Here is a 10,961-nt window from a genome sequence, read left to right as displayed (position 1 = left end):
ATTATGTATTTTTTTTTCTTTTTTGAGACAGGGTCTCCCTCTGCCACCCAGGCTGTGGTGCAGGGCGCAGTCTCCTCTCACTTGCATCCTCAATCCCCAGCTCAAACAATCCTCCCACCTCAGCCTTTTGAGTAACTGGGACTACAGGCGCGCTCCACCAAGCCCAGCTAATTGTTTGTATTTTTTGTAGAGATGGGGTTTCGCCATGTTGCCCGAGCTGGTCTCGAACTCCTGGGCTCAAGCAGTCCTCCCACCTCTTCCTCCCAAAGTGTTGGGATTATAGGCATGAGCCACCTTCCCCAGTCTGAAACTTAATTTTTAATGTAGTCAAGTTCATCAATCTTTTTTTTAACATTTTGTACTTTATGTACCTTCAGAAATCTTTACTTATCCTGAAGTCAAAAGTTATTTTTATAGATTCTCAAAATTTTCAAGTTTTTTATTTATTTCATTTACATCTTTCATCCCTCTAGAAGTGTCTTTTCTGCATGGTGTGAGGTAGGGCTCCTGTTCCACTGTTCTCATCTGAATAGATAATTGTCTCAGTACTATATATTTAATAGACCATCCTTGCCTAGGTTTATCAACAACACCATCTTTCGTAAAAATAAAATGCCTTTAAAAAAGTTTAGATAGGATCTTGGTATGTTGCCCAGAGTGTTCTCAAACTTCTGGCCTCAAGTGATTCTTCTGTCTTGGCCTCAGGTGTAGCTGGGATTACAGGCATGTGCCACTACACACAGCTTAAAATGCCTTTACATGCATGAATCTGTTTCAGGCCTCTCTATTCTACTCCACTGGTCAATTTGTCCAACCATGCACCAACACCATACTGTCTTAATTCTTACAGCTTTATGATGTGAAAGTTTCTTTACGTACAAAAACCATTCCAGGTGACCAGATGGTTACTTACATCAAAGACTCTAGGATAGAACCTAGGAATTAGCTGGCCCATCCATCCATTGAGAAACAGAGGCTCCAAGGAGAGCATCTTTCGCAATGTCACACAGCATTAATTTGGAATACTGTCGCCACAGAAGATATCAATATGGTAGACACGAACCACATTTGGTTATTGAGTACTTAGAATTGACAAGTCCAAATTAGATGGGCTGTAAGTATAAAATGCACATTAGATGCTGAAGACTTGTGGTGGAAATAAATATAAAATACCTCATAAATAATTTGTTCATATTGATTGCATGTTGATATATTCTAAAAATTATAAAAATTTCACCTGTTTATTTTTACCTTCTTATAACAAGATGGAATATTAGGCACACATTAAACTGAATGTCTACTAGAAAATTTAAAGCTGGCCAGACACGGTATCTGACTCCTATAATCCCAGCACTTTGGGAGGCCAAGGCAGGTGGATCACCTGAGGTCAGGAGTTTGAGACCACCCTGGCCAACATGGTGAAACCTCGTCTCTACTAAAAAATACAAAAATTAGCTGGGTATGGTGGCAGGCACCTATAATCTCAGCTACTCGGGAGGCTGAGGAAAGAGAATTGCTGGAACCTGGGAAGCTGAGGTTGCAGTGAGCCAAGATCCTGCCACTGCACTCCAGCCTGGGCTGACAACAGCGATACTCCATCTCAAAAAAAAAAAAAAAAAATTAGCCAGGCATGCTGGTGCGTGGCTGTAATCCAGCTTTCTGGGAGGCTGAGGCAGGAGAATCGCTTGAACACAGGAGGCGGAGGTTGCAGTGAGCTGAGATTGTGCAATTGCACTCCAGCCTGGGTGACAGAGTGAGACTCCATCTCAAAACTAAATAAATAAAATGAAGCTACATCTGTGACTTGTATATTTCTCATGGACAGCACTGGAGTATACCATTAAATTCATTCAATCAATCAGCTGGGTGCAGTGGCTCATGCCTGTAATCCCAACACTTTGGGAGGCTGAGGCAGGAGGATCACTTGAGCCCAGGAGTTCAAGAGCAGCCTGGGCAGCATAGTGGGACCTCATCTTTACAAATACTTTTTAAAAAAAATTAGCTGGGCATGGGGGTGCACACCTGTAGTCCCAACTGCTCAGGAGGCTGGGGCAGGGTAATTACTTGTGCCTAGGAGTTTGAGGCTGCAGTGAGCTATAACCACACCACTGCATTCCAGTCTGGGCAATAGAGTAAGATCCTATCTTTAAAAAAAAATCACAGCCAGGTGCGGTGGCTCACACCTGTAATCCCAGCACTTTGGGAGGCCGAAGCAGGCGGATCATGAGGTCAAGACATCAAGACCATCATGGCCAACTTGGTGAAACCCCATCTCTACTAAAAACACAAAAATTAGCCGGGCATGGTGGTGCTCACCTGCAATCCCAGCTACTCAGGAGGCTGAGGCAGAATTGCTTGAACCCCAGCGGTGGAGGTTGCAGTGAGCCAAGATTGCGCCACTGCACTCCAGCCTGGGCAACAGAGTGAGGCTCCATCTCAAAAAAAAACCAAAAATGGTGGCTCAAGCCTGTAATCCCAGCACTTTGGGAGGCCGAGGCGGGTGGATCACGAGGTCAAGAGATCGAGACCATCCTGGTCAACATGGTGAAACCCCGTCTCTACTAAAACTACAAAAAAAAAATTAGCTGGGCATGGTGGCACGTGCCTGTAATCCCAGTGACTCAGGAGGCTGAGGCAGGAGAATTGCCTGAACCCAGGAGGCGGAGGTTGCGGTGAGCCGAGATCGCGCCATTGCACTCCAGCCTGGGTAACAAGAGCGAAACTCCATCTCAAAAAAAAAAAAACAAAAACAAAAATACTTCATCAAGAAGCCTTTATTACAGACCTAATTTGTGGACAGTACAGTTGTAAGGGTTCACAACGAGGAAGGGAACAGAAATAGGACTAATCCATGTGATCCATTTCCTCCTTGGACCCATCACTCATAGAAGCCGCATCAGCCCAAGTGTCAAAGACTGGCCCACGCCCCAGCTCCAGATCCCCATTCCAATTCCAGAGCAGGTAGCACGAGTGTCCAAATCTAGAGATCATTTAGACCAGCTCTCCTGACTTCACAGATCAACCCACTGGGGTCAAGAGAGGTTGAGACATCTTCCAGGGTCACACAGCAGGTGTGGGGTAGGCACAGGCTGGCTGCAGAGACTTCAGAGCTCCTTTCCTTCAAGTCATCATCGACAGCCTTCAACCCAGGGCTCCGCCCTTTCCCGTGAACAGTCCACCAACTTACGTCTCACAAAATCCTCTGGAGCCAGCCTTTACAAGTCCAAGTGCCCACTCTGGCAGGCCAAGGTGAGAGGATCACTTGAGGCCAGGAGTTCAAGACCAGCTTGGGCAACATGGCAAGACCCCAGCAATACAAAAATTAGCCGGGCATGGTGGCAGGCGCCTGTAATCCCAGCTACTCGGGAGGCTGAGGCAGGTGAATTGCTTAAACCAGGGAGGCAGAAGTTGCAGTGAGCCAAGATCGTGTCATTGCCCTCCAGAGTGGGTGACAGAGTGAGATTCCATCTCAAAACAAACAAACAAAAAAATTAGCTGGGCGTGGTGGTGTTCCACACCTGCAATCCCAGCTATTTAAGAGGCTGAGGCAGGAGGATTACTCGAGCCCAGGAGTCTGAGGCTGTAGTGAACTATGATTATGCCACTGCACTCCAGCCTTAGTCTGTGTGACAGAGCGAGACCCTGTCAAAAGAAAAAAAAAGTAAGTCCAGTCCCACCGTCTGGCCAAGAAAATCCGCAGGAACACACCCTCAAGTCCTTCCCAGTGCATCATATTTCCGGGTGGGATTCCCCAAGTTTATGAAAGACACACTCACAGTGTCCTCCAGGGGGAAACAGAGGGTGAGACGGACCGGGAAGGAAGGGCTCAGTCCTGTCCCCCAGCCTTCGCTACCCTGGACACCATCCTCGCCCTGTGCTTCTGTTGTCAAGCTGTGCTCAATCTGACCAGAACTTGTAGAGACTTCAGGGACACCAGGGATTCTCAACAACCACTTGCAAGTAACAAGCCACACTGATGTGAGCAGAAAAAATATTGCCAACCCATCTCCTACTCACCATCCCTGAAGCCTCAGTACACACCAGGCCCCTCTGTTCATGAAGGCAGGGGACCCCAGGTGGCAGAGGGGGGAAGGTGACCTGGAGGACAGGCTGGTGCACCCTCCAAAGAGGTCCTGGGGGCTGCTCCCACCAGAACGGTCTGTGCTCCCCAAAGACCACTGGGGACCAAGGAGCAACTTTAGGAGGGGATTTTTCATGCCAGCTTCCAGGTAAGCACACATCCCAACAAAATCTTAAAGAAATGCAATAAGGGGCGGGGCGCCTTGGCTCACGCCTGTAATCCCAGCACTTTGGGAAGCTTAGACGGTCCGATCACCTGAGGTCGGGAGTTCGAGACCAGCCTGATCAACATGGTGAAACCCCCCTCTCTACCGAAAATACAAAATTAGCCAGGCGTGGTGGCGCACGCCTGTAATCTCAGCTACTCGGGAAGCTGAGGCAGAAGAATCACTTGAACCCAGGAGCCAGAGGTTGTGGTGAGCCTTTCAAGAGATTGGGCCATTGTACTACAACCTGGGCAACAAATAGTGAAACTCTGAATTAAAGAAAGAAGAAAAGAAAAGGAAAGGAAAGAAAGAAAGAAAGGTAGAAAGGAGAAAGGTCCATCCCCACGCCCACCCCCTTAGCTGGAATTCCAAGCAACAGGAGCCTAACTTCTACTTAGCTATCACAGCATCTGTTATTTACCATTTTACAAAACCGAGGTTCTGCCGGGACCGCGGAGTTCACACTATGAAAAGTCCAGGATGTACAGGTGCCCCCCGCCCGTCCTGAGCCCTGAGCCTCAGTTTCTCCACCTGACAAGAGCCCTTACTCTTTCCTCCGACTTGCTGGAAGGGTGGACAGAGGTGGTATCAACGCCTTTTCCCTTGAACAAGAGTGCCCAAGAGAGACCCAGCGTAAGTGACCGAGCGTAACTGGGCTCTAGGCGCTGTGCAAAGTGCTTTGCAAGGACCAGCTGGCTTCATCCTCACGGGGGCCCGGGGAACGGGGACTCCATAGCCCCCGTTTTGCAAACGTGGAAATGAGGTTCAGAGAAGTGAAGCGACTAGCCCAACGGCCCCCTGCGGAGCGAGGAGGCGCGGGCGCCCGGGTTACTCCATTCCAGCGCGAAGACGAGGCTGCCTGGGTCCCGGTTTCCTCGGGCGGGGATCAGGGGTCCGCTGATCCCCTCTAGTGCTCCAGGCAGCAGGGCCCAGGAGCCAAAGCGGCCCCTCGGTCCCCGCCACCGCCATGCGCACCCCCTCCCCAGGACCCCCGCGGCCCCCGCTCACCTCGCGTATTTCGTCTTCTGGAAATCCAGCAGCCGGGGGGCGAACATCGCGGCGCTTCCATGGGAATCCGGCCTCGGGCTCAGAGCGCTGGCGCCTCTCAGAACCTGGGGGACGCGGCGGCCGCAGCAGCAGGTTGGAGGGCGCGCAGCTGGGGCCGGAGGGACTGGGTCGGCACCCGCAGCCGGAGTCAGAGCCCGAGCCGGAGACGGAGCTGTAGGCGTCCGGAGCCGCCGACGCCAAATCCAGAGCAGATGGTGGCGGGGGCGGGGAGGGCGAGCAGGCGGGGGCGCGGGGGGGCTCCGGGGCGGGCGCCGCCAATCGCCTGGGCCCGGCCCCCTCCCTCCCGCGACCCCACCGCCTCCACCGGGGAGAGGGACGGTGGGCAGGACAAGGGAATGGGGGAGGGAGGGGTAAGAAAGTGGGCGTAAGGGGTTGGGGCGGGGCGGGGCGAGGCGGGGGGCGTCCTGACCGCGCGCCCGCGAGCCACCAATCGCCCAGGCCTGGGGCGGCCCTGTTCCTGGCCCCCTTTCTTCTTGCCTTTGCTGGGAGCGGGAAAGCGCGGGGTGGGGGGGCTACTGGAGTAGGCAACAGGAAGTGGTAGTAGGGGGAGTGAGAAGGAACTGGGAAGTGGGGGTGGATGAGTGGAGTGCAAAGTTGGGGGGTTGAGAGAGTGGGGGAGTGGGAAGGGGCGGCAGTGGGAACTGGGGGGGGTGGAGGGGTTGGGGGGAGTGGGAAGTGGGTTATTGGTGGGGAATAGGGGACCTGTGAATGGAGGGCGTGGGAAGTGGGGGGTTGAGGGGAGCAGGGACCTGAGAATGGGGGAGTGAAAAGTTGGGGGACTGGGGGAAGTGGGGGACCTGGGTGTGGAGGGAGTGGAAAGTGGGGGGGGGTTGGTGGGGGGTGGAGGAAGTGGGAAGTGGATGGGGGACTTCTGAATCCAGCCCCTTTTTCCCAGGTCTCCCCCGACAGTACTTTTTCCAGTGAGGAGAAAAAAGGCGGTGAAGAATAGACAGAGCCGCTGCCTTCTGTCCCCACTGGCCCGGGTTGGGCTGGAGGGACAGGGGATACTGTGCCCATCGTCCCCAGTATAGCCAGGCCTACCTGTGGTCCTATTCCCCCTGTCTCCCAACTCTTCCTCCGCTCCCCCACCACCACCCTGTGTCCCTGCAAGGCTGGGGGCTCAAGGGCACCAAGTGAACTGCCCGGGAAGGGTCAGAGCCTCCAGGAAACCCTCTTACCCCAGACTGTGACTCTAGAGACCCCTGTGACCCCCATGGCAGGAACATTTGCATCTGGTGACTGGATTCCCAAGTACAATATCCAGCTTTCTCCCTTAGGAGACCTGGGCCAGCTTCTCGGCTTTGGAAAACTAATCACCCTAAGGGAGGCTTGGAACCCTTGGGGACCAATGGAGGGAAGACAGCCTTCCATGCCAAAGAAATGCCACTGGCACCTGGGGAACCCAAGGATTGGTCCCCGAATTGAGGGAAGTCCCCTCCTTTGCACATACACTTCACCCACCTTCCCCACCCCTCTGTTCCTTATTATTAATATAACAATGCTTTATTTGAGATTCTACGAAACATTCAGAAGATAATTCCACCCACTCCCTCTGCCCCCAGGGAGCTAGGACGAGAAAAGAAAAAGACAAAGGACTCCACCTTTTTTTCTTTTTTTTTGAGATGGGGTCTTACTCTGTTGCCCAGGCTGGAGTGCAGTGGCTGGATCTCAGCTCACTACAACCTCTGCTTTCCAGGTTCAAACGATTCTCCTGCCTCAAACACCCGAGTAGCTGGGACTACAGGCGTCGCCACCATGCCCGGCTAATTTTTGCATTTTTTTTCCTACAGACTATGTTTCACCATGTTGGCCAGGCTGGTCTTGAACTCCTGACCTCAGGTAATCTGCCCCAGCACTCCCAAAGTGCTGGGATTGCAAGTGACTCCATCTAATTTATTTCAGCACTCCCACTGGGGAGGACCAGAGGGTTTCAGGTAGATGCTTTCAGAGGCCACAGCAGGGTTGGAGGCTGGGGGGTAAGGTGCAGATGGCTGAGGTGGGGACCAGAGGAGGGGTCAGGAATGCTTAGGAGATAAAGCCCACTGGACTACCCTGATGGTGGATTAGAAGCGGCAGATGATGGATTAGAAGCTGGGCTCGGTGGCTCACACCTGTAATCCCAGCACTTTGGAAGGCCAAGGTGGGTGGATCACAAGGTCAGGAGATCGAGACCATCCTGGCCAACATCATGAAACCCTGTCTCTACTAAAAACACAAAAATTATCTGGGCATGGTGGCACGTGCCTGTAATCCCAGCTATTCAAGAGAAGTACTGAGGCAGAAGAATCGCTTGAACCTGGGAGGTGGAGGTTGCAGTGAGCCAAGATCGCACCACTGCACTCCAGCCTGATGACAGAGCAAGAATTCATCTCAGGAAAAAAAAAAAAAAAGTAGCTGATGGTCTCTCTCTCCTGGAGTCCAGATGTTCTTCTGCCATGGGACATTAGAACTCCAGGTTTTCCAACCTCTGCCTCCAGGATTTGCGCCAATGTCCCTCCCCTGCCTTCCCCACCATACCCCATCCCCCTAGCCCCCCAGGGTTTCAGCCTTGGACTGAGAGTTACACTATTGGCTTCTGTGGTTCTGAGGCTTTCCGACTTGGACTGAACCATGCTGCCAGCATCCCTGGGCCTCCATCTTGCTGAGAGCCTATTGTGGGACATCTCAGCCTCCAACCCCAGCCTCCACAATCACAAGAGCCAATTCTCCAAATAAATCCTCTCTCACATATCTATCTTTTTTTTTTTTTTTTTTTTTTTTTTTTTTTTTTTTTTTTTTTTTTTTTTTTTTTTTGAGATGGAGTCTCGCTCTGTAGCCTAGGCTGGAGTGCAATGTCGTGATCTCTGCTCACTGCAGCAGCCTCCGCCTCCCGGGTCCCGGTTGAACCAATTCTCCTACCTCAGCCTCCCACATAGCTGGGAATACAGGCACGAGCCACCATGCCCAGCTAATTTTTGTATTTTTTAGTAGAGACGGGATTTCACCATGTTGGCCATTTTGGTCTTGAACTCCTAACCTCGTGATCCGCCCGCCTAGGCCTCCCAAAGTGCTGGGATTACAGGCGTGAGCCACTGTGCCCGGCATCTATCTTTTTTTTAAAAAACCAGGTGGGGCAAGCCACTGCTCATGCCTATAATCTCAGCATTTTGGAAGGCTGAGGCAGGAGGATCGCTTGAGGCCAAGAATTCAAGATCAGCCTTGGTAACATGGTGAGACCCCCATCTATGTAAAAAATTTAAAAATTAGCTGGGCATGGTGGTATGTGCCTTCAGTCCCAGCTCCTCAGGAGGCTGAAGCAGGAAGATCACTTGAGCCCAGGAGTTGGAGGCTGCAATGAGCTGTGATGGCGCCACTGCACTCCAGCCTAAGCCATAGAGTGAGACCCCATCTCTAATAAAAAGAAAAAAGGCCAGGCGCGTGGCTCACGGCTGTAATCCCAGCACTTTGGGAGACCAAGGCAGGTGGATCACCTGAGGTCAGGAGTTCCAGACTGGCCTGGCCAACATGGCAAAACCCCAACTCTATTAAAAATAAAACAGATTAGCCGGGCATGGTAGTACACACCTGTAATCCCAGCTACTTAGGAGGCTGAGGCGTGAAAATTGCTTGAACCCAGGAGGCGGAGGCTGCAGTGAGCCGAGATTGTGCCACTGCACTCAAGCCTGGGTGACAGAGCAAGACTTCCTCTCAAAAAAAGAAAAAAGAGGAAAAAAAAAAAGAAGAAGAAAAACAGTGAAATGAAACAGAAGAAATGACCTTTTGAGCACTGGTGCATAGTAAGGAGCAGTCACATTTTTGAAGTCTTGTTTCTGTTGTGTGTCTGGCGTCTGCACGTGCGTGTCCCAGCCAGGTTGGGTAATGAGTTCCCTGCTGGGCATCACAAATCACAGAACAAGTGAGACCTCGGATAGGAGAGATGAATGCCTCCTATGCCCTCCTGCTGATGAGGGAAACTGAGGTTGATGGGCTAGGGGTCCTTCCCAAGGTCACAGGCCCTGTGGGGGTAGGACTGCCCTGAGCCCAGTTTTCTGGGCCGTAGGCTGATTTCCTGACACAGAACTCCTGTTCTGGTGATTTCTCAGACCTCCAGGAGACAGATGTCAAACAGAAGTAAGCCAAGCCAAGCCCTGCATGCCATGGCTTCTGCCCTGACCTTGACTTCTACGACCCTTGCTCTGACCCCGCAGGTCCAGGCCTCACTGTCCACTGCACCGGGACACACACCTGTCCCCAGGTACCAGCGACACCTCTGCCCCGGCCAGGCCCAGGCTGCCACTGGTAACCACAGCTCCCAGGAGGCTGGGGCTGGACCTGTCCAGGCCCCGTGGCCCGCTGCCCTCCTCCTGGCCCCGGCCTGCTGTCGACCTTCAAGCAGACCTTGGCAGTGGAAATTTCAGGGCCCCAGAGGGGACCCCCAAAGTGAAACTCAAGCCCAGAAATGGATTTTCTTTTTCTCCAAGAGCAAAAGAAGTTGAATAAAAAATTAGTTACTATTTTTACTGCCGGGATCCAGTTGTTATGGCAACCAAGGGCCTGACTCCTGCTCAGGAGGAGGTGGGGTTGGAGTGGGACGAGGGATGAGACAGGGATGGGGCTGGGGCAGGCAGCAGCTAGGGACAGGCCTACGGCAGGTGGCAGGTTCGCCTCTCCAGACAGGAGTGTCCCCCCAACCGCCTCACCTGATCGAGCTCACCTGAGTTCCTAATGACTCTGTCTCCCTTCAGCCACACTCGCCTCCTGCCACCTCTGTGGGCTCTAGCTTGGCCCAGCCTGGTCACCTAAGCCTCTCTCCACTACCTCTGGGAGTGGGTGGCCATGCCATCTCCAGGTGGAAACTGAGGCCCCTGCCTCAGGGACAACTCACACTAAGTACATCAGCCCCATCAACCTCACCTAGTCAAAACTCTCCCTTCAAGCTAGGTGCGGTGACTCACACCTGATATCCCAGCACTTTGGGAGGTCAAGGTGGGCAGATCACGGGGTCAGGAGTTCGAGACCACCCTGACAAACATGGTGAAACCCCATCTCAATTAAAAACACAAAAATTAACCAAGCATGGTGGTGTGCGCCTGTAATCCCAGCTGTTCAGGAAGCTGAGGCAAGAGAATTGCTTGAACCTGGAAAGTAGAGGTTGTAGTGTGCTGAGATTGTACCACTGCACTCCAGCCTGGGCAACAGAGTGAGACGCCATCTCAAAAAAAAAAAAAAAAAAAACTCCCCATCTGTCCCTGTTTCTCGTCTTCTCAAGGTATCAAGGTAGCACCAGTAGCCACCAGGGCCAGGTTTGTGGCACTTGAAAGTTTTGCAAGCATGCCAGACGTTGTGGCTCACAGATGTAATCCCGTCACATGGGGAGGCCAAGGTGGAAGGGTCTCTTGAGGCCAGGAGTTCAAGACCAGCAGCATAGCAGGATCCCATCTCTACAAAAAATTAAAAATTAGCTAGGTGTGGTGGGTGCAAACGTATAATCCGAGCTACTTGGTAAGCTGAAGTAGGATCAATTGAGGCCAGGAGTTTGAGGGTGCAGTGAGCTACAATCGTGCCACCGCACTCCATCCTGGGCAGCAGAGCAAGACCCTGTCTCTTAAAAAATTTAAAGGCTGGCGC

The 10,961-nt window shown here is 52.3% G+C and overlaps 2 protein-coding genes across 5 annotated transcripts in view; one reads left to right on the top strand and one right to left on the bottom strand.

Moving 5' to 3' along the window:
* Positions 1-5,537, bottom strand: part of MMD2 (monocyte to macrophage differentiation associated 2) — a 43,143-nt gene extending 37,606 nt beyond the window's left edge. For 2 of the 3 annotated variants that reach the window (XR_001826783.2, XM_017533765.2), the window contains exon 1: positions 5,295-5,537. Coding sequence is in view for 2 of the 3 variants with exons in the window: in XM_017533765.2 (XP_017389254.1) it covers positions 5,295-5,341 (47 nt within the window). In the remaining variant the exon portion in view is untranslated. Of the gene's footprint in view, positions 1-913; positions 1,078-5,294 lie in introns of those variants that run through there. The other variant, XM_017533767.2, reaches the window with a different exon arrangement.
* LOC119472016 lies at positions 3,861-9,853 on the top strand. Of its 2 annotated transcripts, XM_037740375.1 has the most exons (4): positions 3,861-4,229; positions 4,858-4,919; positions 5,324-5,507; positions 9,445-9,853. In XM_037740375.1, exons 1-4 carry the CDS (start codon positions 4,057-4,059, stop codon positions 9,827-9,829), a joined length of 804 nt encoding a protein of 267 aa, XP_037596303.1. In that variant the 5' UTR covers positions 3,861-4,056; the 3' UTR covers positions 9,830-9,853. The 2 variants fall into 2 exon arrangements, with proteins under 2 accessions (XP_037596303.1, XP_037596304.1); XM_037740376.1 differs by lacking the exon at positions 9,445-9,853 and having other exon boundaries at positions 5,324-5,520.
* Positions 9,854-10,961: the final 1,108 nt, after the last annotated feature.

This window comes from Cebus imitator, unplaced genomic scaffold (genome assembly GCF_001604975.1).
Source record: "Cebus imitator isolate Cc_AM_T3 unplaced genomic scaffold, Cebus_imitator-1.0 Scaffold82, whole genome shotgun sequence".
Lineage (NCBI taxonomy): Eukaryota > Metazoa > Chordata > Mammalia > Primates > Cebidae > Cebus > Cebus imitator.
The sequence above is the reverse complement of the archived record's forward strand: the minus strand, read 5'-3'. Positions and strand labels throughout refer to the sequence as shown.

Coding starts and splice junctions, on each gene's coding strand:
- LOC119472016 (XM_037740375.1), top strand. CDS start 4,057: ATGAAGGCAGGGGACCCCAGGTGGCAGAGGGGGGAAGGTGACCTGGAG. Junction 4,920..5,323: donor GTGCCCAAGAGAGACCCAGC/GTAAGTGACCGA, acceptor CTGGAAATCCAG/CAGCCGGGGGGCGAACATCG. Junction 5,508..9,444: donor CCCGAGCCGGAGACGGAGCT/GTAGGCGTCCGG, acceptor TCAGACCTCCAG/GAGACAGATGTCAAACAGAA.